Genomic DNA, 22,275 nt, shown 5'->3' on the forward strand with positions numbered 1-22,275 from the left:
CAATCTCTGGCTTTTTGTCCATTTGGATTCGTCCTTCCAAGTCAAGGGGTTTTTAGTCATGAGAGAGAGAGAGAGAGAGGATGGGAAGGAGGGAGGCAGAGCACACCCTGAGTTCCTGTTGTTTCTTCTTCCTTGGCCATATATCTCTTCTGTCTCTTGCTTTGTCTCACTGAACCTTTGATTCTGTCTTGCATATTTCTTCAAATTTCCTTCTGTCTCCGTGTCTTTCTTGGTATCTGTCTTTGACTCACTGCCTGTCTCTCTCTGCTCTGTTTTGATCTGGCTCTGGGTCTATTTCTCTGCACCTCTTTTTTTCTCTTTGTTTCTCTCACTCTTGGTCTCTGTCTGCATCACATCTTACCTGGTTTCATCTGCCTCTCTCTGTTCTTCTCTGTTCTGGGTCCTCTGCAATTATTTTTCCTCTTTAACTTGTTTGTACACTTTAGCTCCAGTGCCTCCATCCGGGCTGCCTGGCTGGAGTAGGATGATGAGAGGGGTTCTGAGGACATTGTCTCTCTCCTTTCCTGTCTGAACGGGGAGACCAGACTCAACGACCACCATCACAGGTGGTTAAGGGGCCAGTCCTTAATGGGTGTACGTGTGGGGGCGCGGGGGAGGGGGGTGGGAATGGAAAGGAGGGGCAAAACCGGGAGAGTCAGAGGAGGTAGCCGAGAGCTGACTCCTACTTCAAGAAAGACATCCTAGCGGCAGACCCGAGGTGCAGAAGGTGGTGCTGTGTGAGTTGCCCAGTTTTCCCAGAATTCCTACCACTTCTCCTGGACACAGGACACCTCTGCTCAGGCAGCTAAGCCTTATCCTAAAACCTGTGGGCTCCCTAACAGATTCAATTTCTGAGTCTGAGAATCCAGACACATGAGAAGGGCACTGGGTTTTGTTTAATAATATGTATAGGTAGGATATAATACCCAGGAATTTTGTTTCTGGACAGTAAAGACTTATGAATATTTGGTACAAAAAGGATTGAAAAACATTTGTTTATATTATTTCAGAGAGAATCACTAGGCCATTGTCTCTCTAGAGATTGGGGCTCAGAGGTGGTCTCTACACCTTCGACTTTGAAAAGAAATGTGCATATGTGCATACACACACACCAGCAAAATTCTGATTAACCAACACGAGTGATCTTAGATTACTACTATTTAATATCATCTTGAGGAGAAAACCCTTTCAGTGGAGTTTTTTGTCTTGCTATTCTAAGTTGTCATCTTACTGTCTTTTTTTTAACTAATTAATTAGGGTCACAAAGAGAAAGGAGTCATCAGTATTCTCTACCAAGACTTTCTAATACAGTGGTCATCCAGTTACTTGACAGATGGGGAAGCTGAGGCCACGAGGTGTAGGTGACTTACCCACTGAAGAAAAGATGTGGGTGAAATTTGAACCAAGATCGTCTGATTCCTAAATGCAGTAGCCTAAAAATAACAGTCAACTGCCTCCCATGCCCTACCAAGCATGCTGAATGAGGGGCTGAGTGGAGGGAGAGCTGAGGGACTGGAAATATGAAGAAAGGAGAATGCCCCCGGTGGATCTGCCTGGGTTAATTCAATACAGCTTCATGCAGGTGGGAGATTAGAGGTTACATAACCACCCCCCAGATAAAGCAATCCCTTCCCTGATGGCATCCATACCCGGAAAGCTTGAATCCCAGGGCGTTCAGATTTCTGCACACAGAATGTATTTAGGCAGAATCCGATGCCCTGGACACAACCCCTCGCCCTGGCACCATGGAGCTGGGAGGGGCCTCCACCATATTTCTGGCACTCTGCTTGTCTTGTCTGCTTATCCTCATCGCCTGGAAACGGGTCAACAAGGGTGGAAAGCTGCCTCCTGGTCCCGCACCAATACCCTTCCTGGGGAACCTGTTCCAAGTCCGCACCGATGCCACTTTTCAGTCTTTCATGAAGGTGAGTCTGACTACTCCTTGCATAGAGCTGGAAGCAATGAATTCCACAGACAGATACATGTAGCACCCAACTTCTAAAACACAGACTCTTGGAAATACAGACTTCATGAACCTTAAAATACTGAAATTCCTGAATCATAGACTCTCGGAGACAAAGACATCTAACACAATGCAGCTTAGGACTCTCACAGTCTCAGGACTTGGGAATCACAGCACCTTATGTCCCTATACACAAGAACTCTTAAACTCTTATTGCGTTAAAACTCTGAGACTCAGTCTCATAAAATCGTAGAATTCAAGAAACTTAGCCTTTCAGAAAGAGAAACGTGGATCCTGGAGTTCATCTCATCCAGGTCCATCATTTAACAGAGGGTGAAACTAAGGTTTGTAGAGGTGTTGAGGGGGTCTTGCCCAGGATCGCAGACGCCGGGAATCTGTGCCTTTTTCTCAATAGTTTCCCCAAGCCCAGGCCTCACTTTTATCTGTTATTCCCATTTTGTGTTCCCTTGAAATCTGCACTCCCTAAAATCCTTGATGGTGTATACTTGGTACCCCAATCAGCCCCCTCTTCTCATGTCTTCCTTTGCTCCCAGCTCAGGGAGAAATATGGCCCAGTCTTCACTGTGTACATGGGTCCCCGGCCAGTTGTCGTCTTATGTGGACATGACGCAGTGAAGGAGGCATTGGTAGATCGAGCAGATGAGTTCAGCGGCCGTGGAGAACTGGCTTCCATAGAGAGGAACTTTCAAGGTTATGGTAAGTAACAACTTCAGCAATTAAAAAAAAATTATTATTATGCACTTCCTATGTTCCAGGTTCTTTGATAAGCACGCTACATGAATTATTGCATTAACTCCTTTGAGAGAACTATTAATATCTTACCAATTTTGCAAATGAGGCTGAAGGTGAGAAAAGTTAGGTAATATCATACAGTAAGTGGTGGAACGATTTTATTCTGAACCCAAATTATCTGACTTTAGAGTATATTTAGAGTATGTGTTACTTCTGTTATTTTTAATGGATTAGTGACATTCCTTGTATACCCACTGAAGCGCTCATAGCCAACCTTTCTTATTTTCCTAACCAACCCATAGGTCTCTGCCACCTCCATATAAGCAGATATATTTTTAGCATTACCTATACATCCATCTCTAACTGCTCCCACTCTTCAATTCCAAGCAGCCTCACAATATTCTTCCATACTTCTATACGTCTATCTATCCCTATACCCTTCCTTCCATCCATCCACTTTTCTGTTGATACATTCAATCAATCCAAAAAAATCCATTCATTAATTAGACTTCCTAACCAACTCTTTCCATCCAACTCATCAGTATATCTATCAAATACAACTTTCCAATGACCGATCTATCCATCACTCCATCCACCCACTCATTAACTCTTCCATTATTTATCCAGCAATCTTTCCATCCATATATCCTCCCAACTACTTGTCCATCCATCACAAACTATCATCCTTTAAGCCTTTTGTCCACCCATCCATTAGTCATTTCAGTCATAAACTCTTCCTTCCATTCATTAATCCACCAGAATAATTTCATTAAATTTCCAAACATTAATTTACCAATCCATACACATCTGGTAATTTCTAAATGTTTCTTACTACCTGGTAACTCCATTTGTGTAGGTATATTGATGTACAGGTGTAAGCTTCTGTATATGTGTATATACATGTCTAGAAAACCCAGTGGCATATGGAAAACATAAGTAGTTTCCACATTCCAGGGTCTTCTGTATGGCATTCTATCTGTATCTCCTTCCACAATCCTAGGCGTATATCCAGTTGTTTATCCAGTTCCAGGTATTTATCCTATAAGAAACTCTCTTTGATCTCCTCCCAGTCATTCCTAGCATGATTTTCTTTCCTCTACGTCAGTCCTGGACTATTTTTGAGGGTCCTGTAGGGAAGGAACCATAGTCTCGCCATCAAGCCTGGGAGGTTGGGAGGAGCTTCCGTGAGGCCAGAGTGTAGACCTTTCATAATCTGTCCCATCCTTGTTTAGCACAGAGTTGGACACAGGAAGGGGAGGGGAGGCAAGAGCCTGACACTGAAATTCTGGCAGGTGTAGCCCTGGCTAATGGAGAACGATGGAGGATTCTCCGGCGTTTCTCCCTGACCATTCTTCGGGACTTTGGGATGGGAAAGAGGAACATTGAGGAGCGGATCCAGGAGGAGGCCGGCTTCCTCCTAGAGGAGCTGCGGAAGACCAAGGGTATGGGGGCCAGACGTGGGGAAGGGCAGCAGGGTAACCAGGTGGCTGCAGAGAGCTCAGTCACGAGAAGATGGGTTTTGGTGGGAGAAAGCCCTGGGCTGGGGGGCTCTCCAGCACAAACACAATTAAATGCCAAAACCAAAATGGGATGAGGAAACTCCACCAGCATTTCTTGAGTAATTACTACATGGCAAGGACTGTGCTAAGCACTTTACATGTATAATTATATCAAATCCTCACGAGCCAGTGAATTGGCTGAAGTAACTAACGTGCTGTCAAGCAGTGGAGCCAGGACTCATACCCATGGCTGAACAATTCCCCATCCCATGCCCCAAATCACTGTCTCTAACATCGACAATTTCCCTACCCAGGTGCCCCCATTGAACCCACCTTCTTCCTGAGCCGCACTGTCTCTAACGTCATCAGTTCTGTTGTCTTTGGAAGCCGCTTCGACTATGAGGACAAGCAATTCCTGAAGCTGTTGCAGATGATCAATGAGAGTTTCATTGAGATGAGCACCCCGTGGGCACAGGTGCCCATCAGCCACCTCTCTGCCCACCCCCCACTCTCAGTTAGCTAAGTGCCTGCCTATACTACCTTGCCTAATTCTCCCCACAAACCTGGGAGGCAAGTATCAGTATGCCCTGAGTCTCCAAGAAGCAAATGGACTCCCCCAGTTCTCAGACCCAGTGTTGGAGGTTGAGCCCAGCTCTCTGACTCGAGACTCGGCCTATGCTGGCCCCGGGTGCCCATTGCTGATAAATACCCTTTGCCTATTCCCTGCAGCTATATGACATGTATTCCGGAATCATGCAGTATTTGCCGGGAAGACATAATCGCATCTACTACTTGATAGAGGAGCTCAAGGACTTCATTGCCTCTAGGGTCAAGATCAATGAAGCATCCTTTGACCCACAAAACCCTCGAGACTTCATTGACTGCTTCCTCATCAAGATGTACCAGGTACCTCTTCCTCTCTTCTCCTCAGTCCCTAGCACCTGCAACTTTAAACTCATCTGTAAACATGCTGGAGACAGGAGAGCAAGCATTGTTTCACATGGTTTACTTTTATAGATGAGATATAGAAACTGCAAAAGCACAAACTCTTACACTTTTTAAAATAGACTTTCAATCTAACATCTTTCTGATCATATATGGTTACAACCACGAGAGACTTACAACTGTAGAAAAATAGAATGAGTCTTTAGAGTCTTAGAATTTCAGAAGCTTAGACTTTTAAAATCTTTAAACTTAAAAGTGTAAAGTCTTAGAGATGTATACATTTAGGGGCTTAATAGTTCTTCAGCATAGATTCTTAGAATTTTAGAAATGTATGTTTTTTTATTATACTATCTCAGCACTTGGAAGTTTAAAATTTTATACCCTGAAGTACTAGAACTTTCAAATCTCACAAGGTAATCTCCATTTTCTTCTTCCATTCTCCATTGTTCAACCACAGTCCAACCACACTGGACTCCTCCTTGATGTTCCTGTAACACACCTGGCACACTGCTGCCTCAGGACCTTTGCTCGGGCTCTTTCCACTCCCAGATACCCATTTGGTGTACCCATCTATTTTGTTTTCACCATGGCCTTCCAGATACCCAGGAATAAGATAAGATAAAGACAGAAGAGGATGATTTTTTCCCCTCTCTCTCACATTTCCAGGATAAAACCAATCCCCACACAGAATTCAACCTCAAGAACTTGGTCCTCACCACTCTCAACCTCTTCTTTGCTGGCACAGAGACTGTGAGCTCTACGCTACGCTATGGGATGCTGCTCCTGATGAAGCATCCTGACGTGGAAGGTGAGAGTCCTCTGGAGCTACTTACCTGCTAACTCCCACTCCCAGTAGGAAAGAAGACATCATCGTGAAACCTTAGAAGCCCATGGCTTTAGACTCTTTACACTTTAAAATGTCATGATATGGAATCTTGGAATTTCTGGCTTGGAAGGTCATTTAATTTCACCTTCTACTTGGTAACTGTATCCATGTCCTAGGGCCACTGTGACACATTACCAGAAACTTAGTAGCTTAAAACAACATAAATCTATTATCTTACAGTTCTGGAGTTCAGAAGTTCAAATAGGTTTCCACTGGGCCAAATCCAGGTAGAATCTGGTTCCTTGACTTCTGCTGCTTCTAGAGTTCCATTCCTTGCATTCCTGGGCTCAGGAGCTGTTCTCCATCTTCAAAGCCAGCAGCGCAGCATCTTCAAATCTCCCTTTGCGTCCCTTGTCATGTCTTCTCTGACTCTGACCTTACTGATTCCCTCTTATACAGATATTTATGAATATATTTAGGGCCAACCTGCATAATCCAGGATCATCTCCCCATCTCAAGATCCTTAACTTAATGATATCTGCAAAGTGCCTCTTGTCATACATGGTAATATTCAGAGGTTCCAGGAATTAGGAGGTGGACATCTTTCATGGCCATTATTTAGCCAACTGCAGTACCAGAATCAAATAGAATCCATCTCCAATAAATCACAGTCTGATCTGGTTGCACAACACAGGAATGAGGAACTTTTTACTTCCCTAAGAAAAATCCCCAGTTTGGGCCCCAGGTAATGCAGATCAAAATGAGCCAAGGAATTTTTCCTGGTACAGATGATAAGGAGAGACTAACTTGTTTCCACTCAAAGTTTTCTAGTCTCTCCTTCACTGTCCAAGTTGTCTTTTACTAACCTAATTAATCTAATATTTAATGGACACCTTCTACGTGGTGGTCACTCTCCTTATTACCTGCATACTAGATTTTATGTAAATTTTACAACTCTTGGAGCTTGTCAGACCATCACATCCATTGTGAAGACAAAGAAACAGACTCAGAAGGTAAAGTTGTTTGCCCCAAGGTCACTCATCCAGGAGGTGCAGAGAGGGGTAACCACCAATGGTGTCCTTAATCATGGTCACATAATTGCTGCCATTTGCCTCAATCCTATCCTAATTCTCAATTGTGCCTCCTTCCCAACCTGTCAAAAATCTGTATATGAACACTGGCCTGCTCTTCAGCCTTCCGGAACCCTTCAAGATAAAGACCAAATGTCCCAGCTGGCATTTAAGTCTCCAGGCTGTGTGCCTCCAATGAATGATGAGTGTTAACCCCACCAATATGTGAAGTGTTAAGATAGAGAGGCAATCTATACACACATGGCCTGCTCCCTTGGGTCCACAGGTAATGAAGATACAAGCCCTGGCCCCCAGAAACATCTCCTGTGTACTTGTCTGCTGTTTTCTGGCCCCTTCCAGCTAAAGTCCATGAAGAGATTGACCAGGTGATTGGATCACACCGGATCCCAAGTGTGGATGACCGAGTCAAGATGCCCTACACGGATGCTGTGATCCACGAGATACAGAGACTGACAGACATCGTGCCCATGGGCGTCCCCCATAACGTCATCCGGGACACTCAGTTTCGAGGCTACCTTCTGCCTAAGGTGGAGCTGCACCTTCACAGTCACCCCTGCTCCCCCTCTTCACCCCTTTCTCTTCCTGGTTCCTGACCCCCATATCCAACACCAATTTCTCTCAACTGTCTCCCTCTTCCTCCCAGGGCACTGACGTATTTCCCCTGCTTGGCTCAGTCCTCAAAGACCCCAAATACTTCCGATACCCAGATGCCTTCTATCCCCAACACTTCCTGGATGATCACGGCCGCTTCAAGAAGAATGAAGCCTTTGTGCCTTTCTCCTCTGGTAGGTTTCTATTCTCTGAGTCGCCCCCAGGAACATGCTATAGATGTCCCCCAAACATTGGTCTGCATTTGACATTCACGTCCAGATGGGTTAGATGAGTGCTATTTCATAGACTCCTAGAAGCCCAGAAGCTCAGAATCATGGAATATTAAAACCACTGACTCTTGATAATTAGAAAAAAAAATAGCACTACACAGAGGCCAGGAAACCTTTTCTGTTAAGGACCAAACAGAAAATATTTTAGGTTCTGAACTATGCAGTCTGCACTACTCCACCATTGTACTACAAAACACGACCACAGACAGAACATAAATGAATGGGAGGGTCTGTGGTGCCAAAAACTTTACGGACACTGAAATTTGAATATTTAATTTTCATGTGTCACAAATATTAGTTTTCTTTTGATTTTTTTAACCATTTAAAAATGTTAGAAGCATTCTTAGTTTGCAGGCATACAAAAACAGGCAAGAGAGTTTGCCAGTGAACAGTAGCTTGCAGACCTGTGATGTAATATCTTAGAACAATAGCATTTTAAGTGTAAGCCCCCTTGAGGCTGGAGTCGGTGCAGTGGTTAGGAAACAAGGCCCCCCACCCCCACTGCACCACTTAAAATGGTGGGGCTGTGGGTGTGTTACTTCAGCTCCCTGTCTGTAAAATGGAGATTCATCTCCCCAAGCCACTGGAAGGGTGACGGATAAATAGTATGCACTATGTATAAGTGTAAGGTTTCTTTCTTCTTTTCCTCAACTGTGCATGGTACCTAGTAGGCATTTGATAAAGCTTTAAGAAATTGAAATGAACAGAATCTTCAAATTCAAAGATCCTTTAGAATCATTCCCTCTTAGGGTCTGATGGAATCCCAGCCATCAGAGAAGTAGCTGTCACGTGTTGGGCCCCTATAAGTGGCAGGAGGTCCTAGCTGAGCACAAAGTATAGGAATCCACTGAGTCTGTATAACAACCCTGGACAGTGAGTATTATCATGACCGCTGAGATGCTCAGAAGGCAGCTGAGGCTCTGACGGGTGTTGGAACCACAACGCTCCGCTCGCGCCCATTGTCCCAGGGCAGGTGTGACCGGCCGTCCGGCCCTCCCCTGTGCCCACAGGAAAGCGCATCTGCCTGGGCGAGGCCATGGCCCGCATGGAACTCTTTCTCTACTTCACCTCCATCCTTCAGAACTTCTCCCTACGCCCGCTGGTGCCTCCCGCGGATATCGATGTCACGCCCAAGGTCTCAGGCTTTGGCAACATCCCGCCGACCTATGAGCTCTGCCTCATGGCCCGCTGAGCGCCACCTACTGGGCGCGCGGAGAGCCGTCAGAGAACAGAGCTCTGCCGGTGGGTCCCCGCGCACCCACCCTCACCGCCCCTAAATTCTCAGGACAGCCCCGAGAAAGGCGCTATTACTACTGTCGTGGCACCACAGGTCGTCGAGGGTCGCTTGGAACTACAGAGCTTGTATCTTCTACATCCCGTAGAAAAGCAATGCCCTGTCCAAGATTTCAGCCACAATCTGGAGGACTTGTGTTCTCATTGTATTACATTCTGCCCAGGCTTGCTGTAGATTCTAGGTCTTTATGTTGCCCTTTCATGTGTGCGCACCTATATTGATCCAAACGTAGCTCACAATGCTCCCTGGTTATCATTTCCCACACAAAATAAAATAAAAGCAGCGGGGTAGATCAAGGCTGTTGTGTGTTGTGTGTGACATCGTTGTAGGGCATGGAAAACAACTTAAAAAGACCTTTTAGACATCCTTGTTATTAATTATCTTCCAATCAGTCCACCACCAGAGATTTCCCGCTGGCTGGGCCACCCCCTTAGTAATCTGTTCTCAACCATCTTGCTGGCTCATGGCCCCTCGCCACATGCATCATCTCTCCTTCTAAACCAGTAGGTTTGAAAGGAACTGCGATCACAACTTTCAATCCCAAGTTCTCCCCACTCCATTTGGAAGAATAGTTCAGTTGCCCCAACTTCTATTATTCCATTTCTAAACCCCATCAGCTTACTCAGCTGATGAACACCTTCCCTCATATTTCGTTTTATTCAGCCAATATTTATCAGATACCTGACATGTGCCCACACACTGTTCAGGTACTTGGGATTGGTGAACACGACCAACAAAAACTCCTGCCCTTGAGGTTTCATTTTAGTGAGAGAGGCAGACAGTGAATAAACATAATAAGTAACTGATACAGTATCTTAGAACAGCAAAGTTGCCAGGATTGGGGTTTTAATTGGGTTAGGATAGGTCTCATAAGGTGGTGGAGCAGTAAGTCATAAGGATATCTGGGAAGGAAGTGTTTTGGGAAGACAGATAAAAAACAGCAGAGAAGTAAGGCAGCAAGCTGGTGTGTGTGTTCTAGAATCGGCAAGGAGACATGTATGGCTGGAGTAAATAGGATGATGGCCAGGTGTTAAGGGACCAATTATGTGGGGCCTCACGGGCTTCACTGAGGACTTTGGCTTTTCTCCTGAGTGAAATGGTGTTTTCTGGTGAACACAGGGTGACACAGACTGATGGACATATTTTATTTTTATTTTTACTTATTATTATTTTTTAAATTAAAGTATCATTGATATGCAATCTTATGAAAGTTTCACATGAACAACATTGTGGTTTCAACATTCACCCATCTTATGAAGTCCTCACACCCCCCCATCGCAGTCACTGTATCAGCGTAGTGAGATGCTGCAGAGTCATTACTTGGATGGACAGATCTTAAATAGTGAACTCTAGCTGCCTGGAGAATAGATTGAAGGCGGGGGTCACAGAGTCACCAGTCCCAGAGGAGGACTCCAACTACAAGGAGGATAGGGAAGATCTTCACTAAGCCAACCGCCAGGAAGAGAGCATCTTAGGATTGGAGCCACCAAGGAAAATGCAACACAGTCAAGCACTGGATGGAACAGCACTGTACTTACATAGAAAAGAGCAGAGCAAGATCAGCTTCAGCAGCGCCCGTTTGCCTCCCATGACCAGCGGGTCTCTCCTAGCAACCAGCGCAGTGCAGTTTGACTATGCACCTCACTTGTGCGTGTGGAAGGATCCTATCTCCTCCCTGTGCGGACAGATATAGTGATGGGGCTGGCCAGGCGCCATATGACACACATGCTTAAACAGAACAAAGGAGTACTCATTGAGCTTAAAAGGGGAAAGATATCCTTACCCAGGGTGATAAGTCCAGCACAGGCCGTGTGGGCTCTTTATCTCCTGGAAGAAAGTGTTCCAGGCCCAAAACCCATTTTTCTGTGGCTGAGTGGGGTTCAAAAGACTGTGCACATGAGACAGCCTTTTCCAACATCCACATATAGGGGACTGGGATAGCTCACGTAATGAGAAACTATGCAACCAATAAAGTCAAAATTGAAATTTAGACATGTAAAATTGCATAATACTTTCTATTGAAATATTTGTATTATGAAACTGTCTTCTGGAAATATTTGGACAAACATGATAGAAGACTTGATCTTTCTCACCAGGCCCTAAGTAAATTAATTGGTGCTTTTCCTTCAATAGGAGAAAGATTAAAACTTGAGCAAGACATTACTAAAAATGTTTTAATGAAGTCTTTCATTTTCTACATAATATAATATTAAGTAAAAATCAGAGGTTAATTGCACAACTTTCTTCGCTCTCTGTTGCTGGGGTTTTTTTCCCTCTGTATCAAGGACCTGTGCATTGGAGACCCTCCCAACGTAAGAGGGGTAAGCAAAAACAGATTCATGTTTAAAGGCAGAGGATGACCACCTCATTGCTCCCAAGAGATTGGCTTGCTTTTTAACCACTGAAATATATGACTTTAATGACATCTTATTACAAAATTTCCCTTCCCATTTTGAACAAGGGAGGAGAAATAGAGGTAATACTTCCTCTTCTCTCTAGATCTACACTGTCCAGCAGGACTGCCACTAGCCACATGTGGCAAATAATTGGAATGTAGATAATAAGACAAAATTCCAGTTGATGAGCCAGTGTTGATACAGTCTTATTAACTGAAGACCATAGTTTCATTAGGATTCACTTTAACACAGAAAGACTAATACTGCATGGCCTCATTTATATGTGGAATCTAAAAAGTTGTACTCATAAAGGCAAAGAGTAGATTGGCAGTTGCCAGGAGCTGGTGGGTGGGAGAAATGGTAAGATGTTGGTCATAGTACAAACTTTCAATTGTAAGATCAATAAGTTCTAGGAATCTAATGTACAAAATGGTGGTTATGGTTAACAACACTGTATTGTATACCGAAATTTGGTAAGAGAGATCTTAAGTATTATCACCACACATACCAAAAAAGGTAACATACATGAGGCGGTGGATGAGTTAATTAACTTGATTGTGATCATCGTTTCACAATGTACACACATATTAAATCATCATGTTATATGCCTTATAAAATATCTCACTGTAATAACTTAAATGTATGTAATTTTTATTACCTCAATAAAACTGTGGATGGGAAATAAATCTATAGACTTTGATGTAGTTGGATTAACATCAATTGTATTTGGTATTGTTTTTATTCATTGCTTTTTTTTTTGGTCTTCCAGCCAAATTTTTATGTCTTCTCTGGTTTTATTTAAAGCATGTATGATTCTGATTTTTCCTCCTCGTAGCGTATCAACTACACTTTCTTTTTTAGTTTAGTGGTTGCCTTTGAGTTTGCTATATACATTTGCAATTAAGTTCTTTTTCAAATAATAGTATACCACTTCACAGTTAGTGCAAGTATCTGTTCTTGTACATACCTTATAACAGAGTATTTCCAATTCCTTCCCATAATTGAGAACATTGGGGTAATGCATTTCACTTATATATAAACTACAATCCCTGGATACACTGTTGCCATTCTTATTTTGAAAAACCTGTTATCTGTAAGGTTAATTAAAAGGAAAATTAAAAGACTTTGTTTTAGTTTCACTTTTCTCCTCTCTAATGTCCTTTCTTTCTTTATGTAGATTTGAGGTTTTGACCTACATCATTCTTCTCTCTGAAAGACTTCTTTTAATATTTCTTGCAGTGTAGGTCTACAGGGGACCAATTCCCTCAATTTTTGATTGTCTGAGGAAGTCTTTCTTTATCCTTTACTTTTGAAAGATAATTTAGCTGGATACATAATTCTAAGTTGGTGATCCTTTTCTTTTAACACTTTCCTATTTCATTCAACTCTCACCTTGTTTACATGGTTTCTGAAGAGAAGTCCAGTGTAATTCTTATCCTTATTCTTCTAGGTAAGATGTTTTTTCACCTCAGGCTTCTCCCAATATTTTTTCTTTGTCTCTGATTTTCTGCAGTTGGTATATGATAGGCCTAGATGTATGTAGGGTTTTGTTTTTTTAATTGTCTTTGGTGATCTGTGAGCTTCCTGGATCTGTGGTTTGGTGCCTGTCATTACTTTTGGGAAACTCAGTCATTATTGTTTCAGGTATTTCCTTTGTTCTTTTTTCTCTTTCTTCTCCTTCTGGTATTCCCATTATGCATATGTAATACCTTTTAAAATTGTCCCATAGTTCTTAGATAGTCTATCCTTTTTCTTTTTCTTTTTTTTTGCATTTCAGTTTTGGAAGTTTCTTTACATTCTTCAACCTCATAGTCTCTCCTCAATCATGTCTCATCAATTGATAACTCAATCAAAGCCATGCTTCACTTCTGTAATAGTATTTTTGATTTCCAGCATTTCCTTTTGATTCTTTGTGTTTCCATCTCTTTGCTTATGGTTGTCTGTTCTTATATATTGTCCACTTTTTCCATTACAGTCTTTAGCATAATATGCAATTGTTTTAAATACAGAGTCTGATAATTTCAACATCTCTGCCATATTTGAGTCTGGTTCTGATGTTTGCTCTATCTCTTCCAACTTTGCTTTTTGTCTTTTAGTATGCCTGTAATATTTTGTCAAAAAATGGACATGATAGTAAGAGGAACTGAGGTAATAGTCCTTGAGTGTGAGGTTTTTTCTTTATCTAGCTATGCGTTAGACTGTGTTTACTATTTACAATACCTGTAGTGTCAGAGGCTTCAGTTTCCTTTGGCATTCTTGTTTTTGTCTCCTTCATGTGTTTGAGTTTCCCCAGAGACCTCTTTTAAAATAATGTCTGAGATTTCACTGTCCTTTTTATTGTATTCCCTATTGTTGGGGTGGTTAGGCGTTGGGGGAGAGGAAGCACCCTGTAGTTCCATGATTAGGTCTCAGTCTTATAGTGAGCCTGGGCTGTGGTTGTCATAAGTGCTTCTAAGATTTGTTTTCCCCTTAGGTGAGACTGAAAGGCTAGGGAAGCTGGTTTATGTATTTCCCTTCCCCTTCACTGAAGGCTGGAGTAGGCTGGAGGTCGGTATATCCTTTCTCCCTAGGCTGGTTGTTAGTCTCTGGTAAAACCCTAGTCAGTTAGTTAGACTCTGGAAAGGAGGCATGGAACATGTTACCCCAAAATGTCCCACCTTGGTATGTGGATCATTTTGAGCTGAAGGCAATTAAGACCCAGAAGACTCACTAAAAGCTTTTACCTCTCCCTTAACTGCCTAAAGGAGTTTAGATATGGGACCTGTACTAGGAAGAGGTATTACCAGAGATCGCTTTTTATATCAGAAAGATTTATCTGTATGGCAGGGAAAACATCTGCTTACCAAACATTTGCTTTTCTTATCTTCCTGTGATTTTCTTCCTCCTCTTTGAAACCCCAGACCCCTAACCCTTTTTTTTTCTTAGCTCAGGGTGGTGTACAAGCCTCAACTGCCTCATTGTCTTTGAGTCTTATATTTTTTATGTGGCTCTGATATGTATGGAATTTAATTTGTTTTTCTCCTTTTAATCTGTCTTATGTCAATTTAATTGCTAGATCAGCCACAAAGAACCTAGAAGGGAAGAAGGTACCCCTACACTGATGAGAGTCTTCCTCTTAAGGGCAGCCTTGTTATGAAGAACAGAATGCTATAGGCATATTTCAAAATTGCGACATCCCCCTCCTTCTGCTACAAACACTAGGGAATTTTTCCCCCATCTACACAATGAGAACCATGTGAGGCTCCTGCAAGCATAACTCAGAAAAGTGTGGTGGCCTCCTTAAGACTGAGCTCCTCTGGAATTTTTAACTTTCAAGTTTGTGTACACTGAGCCTCCAGCAACTTTTTTTTTTTTTTAAATAATTATTTTTTATTGAAGGGTAGTTGACACACAGTATTACATTACATGAGTTTCAAGTGTACAACACAGTGGTAGAACATTTATATACATAATTCTAGGTTCCAGCTATCACCCTACCAGGCTGTTACAATATCTTGACTATATTCCTTATGCTATACATTACATCCCGGTTACTAATTTATTTTACCATTGGAAGTCTGTCCTTTTTTTTTTTTTTTTTTGTGAGGGCATCTCTCATATTTATTGATCAAATGGTTGTTAACGACAATAAAATTCTGTATAGGGGAGTCAATGCTCAATGCACAATCATTAATCCACCCCAAGCCTAATTTTCGTCAGTCTCCAATCTTCTGAGGCATAACAAACAAGTTCTTACATGGAGAACAAATTCTTACATAATGAATAAGTTACATAGTGAACAGTACAAGGGCAGTCATCACAGAAACCTTCGGTTTTGCTCATGCATTATGAACTCTAAACAGTCAGTTCAAATATGAATACTCATTTGGTTTTTATACTTGATTTATATGTGGATACCACATTTCTCTCTTTATTATTATTATTTTTAATAAAATGCTGAAGTGGTAGGTAGATACAAGATAAAGGTAGAAAACATAGTTTAGTGTTGTAAGAGAGCACATGTAGATGATCAGGTGTGTGCCTGTTGACTATGTGTTAATCCAAGCTAGACAAGGGCAATAAAACATCCACGTATGCAGAAGATTTCTCTCAGAACGGGGGGGTGAGGTTCTAAGCCTCACCTCTGTTGATCCCCAATTTCTCACCTGATGGCCCCCCTGCGACTGTGCCTGTCTTAGGTTGTTCCTCCCTTGAGGAATCTTACCCGTCTCTGGCTAACCAGTCATCTTCCGGGGCCATACAGGGAAATGTGAAGTTGGTAAGTGAGAGAGAAGCCTTATTGTTTGAAAAAGTTAGCTTTTTACTTCTTTGCATATTTATGCCCTGTGGCTTCTATGCCCAGCATTTGTCTTGAGGTATCTTTACCACTTGGAAGAATTATGATACTCGGTAAATTTGATATGAGGCACGAATTCTATTTAAGGGTTGTAATTAGGAAGGAAGAAGAAAAGCTATAGAAGTAGCAGGCGGAAGAAAACATGGGAAGATTGATTATTTCTTTGATATATCTTCTTGTAGAGTAACTTCAGCATGTACAGGTTTTAAGCTACTACTTAAATTGCACACACACATTAACATAATAGGAGTATAGTTACATAACCAAAGCATATCTGTAATTACCAGCCATCTGCAGTGAAACCAAGAAAACCAGTTAGGCACCTTAGGCATTTGTGAAAACTTATCTATGATATGGTGGATATTGTCCAACTGAACTTGAACAGTCTGAGAGAAATCAGACAAATTAAAACAACCCATTCCTGGGGACTGTTCACATGCCATATGTTCTTTTAACAGTAAATAGTTTGTAGTTGTAAGACTTTGGAGCGCTACAATTTGCACTTCTCCAAATTCTTGGTTGAGTTCCAACAGTATAGATCCAGTCCAATTTTGTTGTTTTACTGTATGCACAGGCCAGCTTAGATATCTCCTTCCTCATTCCCATGGCAAGTCCAGGAACTGGTGGGATGAGTGCATCTACAGCTGTAGCAGTGCGTGGATCTTTGTTGGGGTTTTTTGATGATCATCTTCTGGCATGAGTCTTCCAGAGAGTGCAGATGTTGGAAGTTCTTTTTCATATCGTATCTTAGTTCATTTTCGGGGTAGCCCAATTAGGCTTTGATCCTCTGTATAAACACAAACAGACCCTTTGCCTACACTTTTATATGCCCTTTATACCCTTGTGTAGAACTCGTTGGAGGTTACCACACAGAAACTGCCCTTTTTTTTTTTCTATCACTAATCTACACTTACATGACGAATATTATGTTTACTAGGCTCTCCCCTATAAACCCCTTTACAGTCACTGTCCATCAGCATAGCAAAATGTTGTAGAATCACTACTTGCCTTCTCTGTGTTGTACAGCCCTCCCTTTTCTCCTACCCCCCATGCATGTTAATCTTAATACCCCCCTACTTCTCCCCCCCTTATCCCTCCCTACCCACCCATCCTCCCCAGTCCCTTTCCCTTTGGTACCTGTTAGTCCATTCTTGAGTTCTGTGATTCTGCTGCTGTTTTGTTCCTTCAGTTTTTCCTTTGTTCTTATATTCCACAGATAAGTGAAATCATTTGGTATTTCTCTTTCTCCGCTTGGCTTGTTTCACTGAGCATAATACCCTCCAGCTCCATCCATGTTGCTGCAAATGATTGGATTTGCCCTTTTCTTATGGCTGAGTAGTATTCCATTGTGTATATGTACCACATCTTCTTTATCCATTCATCTATTGATGGACATTTAGGTTGCTTCCAATTCTTGGCTATTGTAAATAGTGCTGCAATAAACATAGGGGTGCATCTGTCTTTCTCAAACTTGATTGCTGCGTTCTTAGGGTAAATTCCTAGGAGTGGAATTCCTGGGTCAAATGGTAAGTCTGTTTTGAGCATTTTGATGTACCTCCATACTGCTTTCCACAATGGTTGAACTAACTTACATTCCCACCAGCAGTGTAGGAGGGTTCCCCTTTCTCCACAGCCTTGCCAACATTTGTTGTTGTTTGTCTTTTGGATGGCAGCCATCCTTACTGGTGTGAGGTGATACCTCATTGTAGTTTTAATTTGCATTTCTCTGATAATTAGCGATGTGGAGCATCTTTTCATGTGTCTGTTGGCCATCTGTATTTCTTTTTTGGAGAACTGTCTCTTCAGTTCCTCTGCCCATTTTTTAATTGGGTTATTTGTTTTTTGTTTGTTGAGGCGTGAGAGCTCCTTATATATTCTGGACGTCAAGCCTTTATCGGATGTGTCATTTTCAAATATATTCTCCCATATTGTAGGGATCCTTCTTGTTCTATTGATGGTGTCTTTTGCTGTACAGAAGCTTTTCAGCTTAATATAGTCCCACTTACTCATTTTTGCTGTTGTTTTCCTTGCCCGGGGAGATATGTTCAAGAAGAGGTCACTCATGTTTATGTCTAAGAGGTTTGTGCCTATGTTTTCTTCCAAGAGTTTAATGGTTTCATGGCTTACATTCAGGTCTTTGATCCATTTTGAGTTTACTTTTGTATATGGGGTTAGACAATGGTCCAGTTTCATTCTCCTACATGTAGCTGTCCAGTTTTGCCAGCACCACCTGTTGAAGAGACTGTCATTTTGCCATTGTATGTCCATGGCTCCTTTATCAAATATTAATTGACCATATATGTCTGGGTTAATGTCTGGATTCTCTAGTCTGTTCCATTGGTCTGTGGCTCTGCTCTTGTGCCAGTACCAAATTGTCTTGATTACTATGGCTTTATAGTAGAGCTTGAAGTTGGGGAGTGAGATCCCCCCTACTTTATTCTTCTTTCTCAGGGTTGCTTTGGCTATTCGGGGTCTTTGGTGTTTCCATATGAATTTTTGAATTATTTGTTCCAGTTCATTGAAGAATGTTGCTGGTAGTTTCATAGGGATTGCATCAAATCTGTATATTGCTTTGGGCAGGATGGCCATTTTAACGATATTAATTCTTCCTAGCCACGAGCATGGGATGAGTTTCCATCTGTTAGTGTCCCCTTTAATTTCTCTTAAGAGTGACTTGTAGTTTTCAGAGTATAAGTCTTTCACTTCTTTGGTTAGGTTTATTCCTAGGTATTTTATTTTTTTTGATGCAATTGTGAATGGAGTTGTTTTCCTGATTTCTCTTTCTGTTGGTTCATTGTTAGTATATAGGAAAGCCACAGATTTCTGTGTGTTGATTTTGTATCCTGCAACTTTGCTGTATTCCGATATCAGTTCTAGTAGTTTTGGGGTGGACTCTTTAGGGTTTTTTATGTACAGTATCATGTCATCTGCAAATAGTGACAGTTTAACTTCTTCTTTACCAATCTGGATTCCTTGTATTTCTTTATTTTGTCTGATTGCCGTAGCTAGGACCTCCAGTACTATGTTAAATAACAGTGGAGAGAGTGGGCATCCCTGTCTAGTTCCCGATCTCAGCGGAAATGCTTTCAGCTTCTCGCTGTTCAATATAATGTTGGCTGTGGGTTTATCATAGATGGCTTTTATTATGTTGAGGTACTTGCCCTCTATTCCCATTTTGCTGAGAGTTTTTAACATGAATGGATGTTGAACTTTGTCAAATGCTTTTTCAGCATCTATGGAGATGATCATGTGGTTTTTGTCTTTCTTTTTGTTGATGTGGTGGATGATGTTGATGGACTTTCGAATGTTGTACCATCCTTGCATCCCTGGGATGAATCCCACTTGGTCATGGTGTATGATCCTTTTGATGTATTTTTGAATTCGGTTTGCTAATATTTTGTTGAGTATTTTTGCATCTACGTTCATCAGGGATATTGGTCTGTAGTTTTCTTTTTTGATGGGGTCTTTGCCTGGTTTTGGTATTAGGGTGATGTTAGCTTCATAGAATGAGTTTGGGAGTATCCCCTCCTCCTCTATTTTTTGGAAAACTTTAAGGAGAATGGGTATTATGTCTTCCCTGTATGTCTGATAAAATTCCGAGGTAAATCCATCTGGCCCGGGGGTTTTGTTCTTTGGTAGTTTTTTGATTACCTCTTCAATTTCGTTGCTGGTAATTGGTCTGTTTAGATTTTCTGTTTCTTCCTGGGTCAATCTTGGAAGGTTATATTTTTCTAGGAAGTTGTCCATTTCTCCTAGGTTTCCCAGCTTGTTACCATATAGGTTTTCATAGTATTCTCCAATAATTCTTTGCATTTCCGTGGGGTCTGTCGTGATTTTTCCTTTCTCGTTTCTGATACTGTTGATTTGTGTTGACTCTCTTTTCTTCTTAATAAGTCTGGCTAGAGGCTTATCTATTTTGTTTATTTTCTCGAAGAACCAGCTCTTGGTTTCATTGATTTTTGCTATTGTTTTATTCTTCTCAATTTTATTTATTTCTTCTCTGATCTTTATTATGTCCCTCCTTCTGCTGACCTTAGGCCTCATCTGTTCTTCTTTTTCCAATTTCGATAATTGTGACATTAGACCATTCATTTGGGATTGCTCTTCCTTTTTTAAATATGCTTGGATTGCTATATACTTTCCTCTTAAGACTGCTTTTGCTGTGTCCCACAGAAGTTGGGGCTTAGTGTTGTTGTTGTCATTTGTTTCCATATATTGCTGGATCTCCATTTTGATTTGGTCATTGATGCATTGATTATTTAGGAGCGTGTTGTTAAGCCTCCATGTGTTTGTGAGCCTCTTTGCTTTCTTTGTACAGTTTATTTCTAGTTTTATGCCTTTGTGGTCTGAAAAGTTGGTTGGTAGGATTTCAATTTTTTGGAATTTTCTGAGGCTCTTTTTGTGGCCTAGTATGTGGTCTATTCTGGAGAATGTTCCATGTGCACTTGAGAAGAATGTATATCCCGCTGCTTTTGGATGTCTTTTGTTTTGTTCTATAGATGTCTATTAGGTCCATCTGCTCTACTGTGTTGTTCAGTGCTTCCGTGTCCTTACTTATTTTCTGCCCAGTGGATCTATCCTTTGGGGTGAGTGGTGTGTTGAAGTCTCCTAGAATGAATGCATTGCAGTCTATATCCCCCTTTAGTTCTGTTAGTATTTGTTTCACATATGCTGGTGCTCCTGTGTTGGGTGCATATATATTTAGAATGGTTATATCCTCTTGTTTGACTGAGCCCTTTATCATTATGTAGTGTCCTTCTTTATCTCTTGTTACTTTCTTTGTTTTGAAGTCTATTTTGTCTGATATTAGTACTGCAACCCCTGCTTTCTTCTCACTGTTGTTTGCTTGAAATATGTTTTTCCATCCCTTGACTTTTAGTCTGTACATGTCTTTGGGTTTGAGGTGAGTTTCTTGTAAGCAGCATATAGATGGGTCTTGCTTTTTTATCCATTCTGTTACTCTGTGTCTTTTGATTGGTGCATTCAACCCATTAACATTTAGGGTGACTATTGAAAGATATGTACTTATTGCCATTGCAGGCTTTAAATTCGTGGTTACCAAAGGTTCAAGGTTAGCCTCTTTAGTATCTTACTGCCTAACTTAGCTCGCTTATTGAGCTGTTATATACACTGTCTGGAGATTCTTTTCTTCTCTCCCTTCTTGTTCCTCCTCCTCGATTCTTCATATGTTGGGTGTTTTGTGCTGTGCTCCTTCTAGGAGTGCTCCCATCTAGAGCAGTCCCTGTAAGATGTTCTGTAGAGGTGGTTTGTGGAAAGCAAATTCCCTCAGCTTTTGTTTGTCTGGGAATTGTTTAATCCCACCGTCATATTTGAATGATAGTCGTGCTGGATACAGTATCCTTGGTTCAAGGCCCTTCTGTTTCATTGTATTAAATATATCATGCCATTCTCTTCTGGCCTGTAGGGTTTCTGTTGAGAAATCTGACGTTAGCCTGATGGGTTTCCCTTTATAGGTGACCTTTTTCTCTCTAGCTGCCTTTAACACTCTTTCCTTGTCCTTGATCTTTGCCATTTTAATTATTATGTGTCTTGGTGTTGCCCTTCTTGGATCCTTTCTGTTGGGGGTTCTGTGTATTTCCGTGGTCTGTTTGATTACTTCCTCCCCCAGTGTGGGGAAGTTTTCAGCAATTATTTCTTCTAAGATACTTTCCATCTCTTTTCCTCTCTCTTCTTCTTCTGGGACCCCTATAATACGGATATTGTTCCTTTTAGATTGGTCACACAGTTCTCTTAATATTGTTTCATTCCTGGAGATCCTTTTGTCTCTCTCTATGTCAGCTTCTATGCGTTCCTGTTCTCTGATTTCAATTCCATCAATGGCCTCTTGCATTCTATCCATTCTGCTTATAAACCCTTCCAGAGTTTGTTTCATTTCTGCGATCTCCTTTCTGGCATCTGTGATCTCTTTCCGGACTTCATCCCATTTTTCTTGCGTATTTCTCTGCATCTCTGTCAGCATGTTTATGATTCTTATTTTGAATTCTTTGTCAGGAAGACTGGTTAGGTCTGTCTCCTTCTCTGGTGTTGTCTCTGTGATCTTTGTCTGCCTGTAGCTTTGCCTTTTCATGGTGATAGGAATAGTCTGCAGAACTGGGATGAGTGACGGCTGGAAGGACTTCCTTTCTTGTTGGTTTGTGGCCCTCCTCTCCTGGGAGAACAGCGGCCTCTAGTGGCTTGTGCTGCGCAGCTGCGCGCAGACAGGGTTTCTGCTTCCTGCCCAGCCGCTATGGAGTTTATCTCTGCTGTTGCTGTGGGCGTGGCCTGGCTCGG

The 22,275-nt window shown here is 41.7% G+C and overlaps 1 protein-coding gene across 1 annotated transcript; it reads left to right on the plus strand.

Moving 5' to 3' along the window:
* The first annotated feature begins 1,274 nt into the window (after positions 1-1,274).
* On the plus strand, positions 1,275-9,731 carry LOC118918094 (cytochrome P450 2G1). Its single transcript, XM_036896552.2, has 9 exons — positions 1,275-1,925; positions 2,518-2,680; positions 4,009-4,158; positions 4,530-4,690; positions 4,945-5,121; positions 5,827-5,968; positions 7,417-7,604; positions 7,721-7,862; positions 8,969-9,731. The coding sequence occupies exons 1-9, from the start codon at positions 1,746-1,748 to the stop codon at positions 9,148-9,150; spliced, it is 1,485 nt and encodes a 494-aa protein (XP_036752447.2). The 5' UTR covers positions 1,275-1,745; the 3' UTR covers positions 9,151-9,731.
* The last annotated feature ends 12,544 nt before the right edge of the window (positions 9,732-22,275 follow it).

This window comes from Manis pentadactyla, chromosome 15 (genome assembly GCF_030020395.1).
Source record: "Manis pentadactyla isolate mManPen7 chromosome 15, mManPen7.hap1, whole genome shotgun sequence".
Taxonomy (NCBI): Eukaryota; Metazoa; Chordata; class Mammalia; order Pholidota; family Manidae; genus Manis; species Manis pentadactyla.

Bases quoted from the DNA above. Each gene is read 5' to 3' on its own strand.
- LOC118918094 (XM_036896552.2), top strand. From the start codon at position 1,746: ATGGAGCTGGGAGGGGCCTCCACCATATTTCTGGCACTCTGCTTGTCT. The intron at 2,681-4,008 runs GTAAGTAACAAC...AAATTCTGGCAG, and splicing joins GAGGAACTTTCAAGGTTATG to GTGTAGCCCTGGCTAATGGA. The intron at 4,691-4,944 runs GTGCCCATCAGC...TATTCCCTGCAG, and splicing joins TGAGCACCCCGTGGGCACAG to CTATATGACATGTATTCCGG.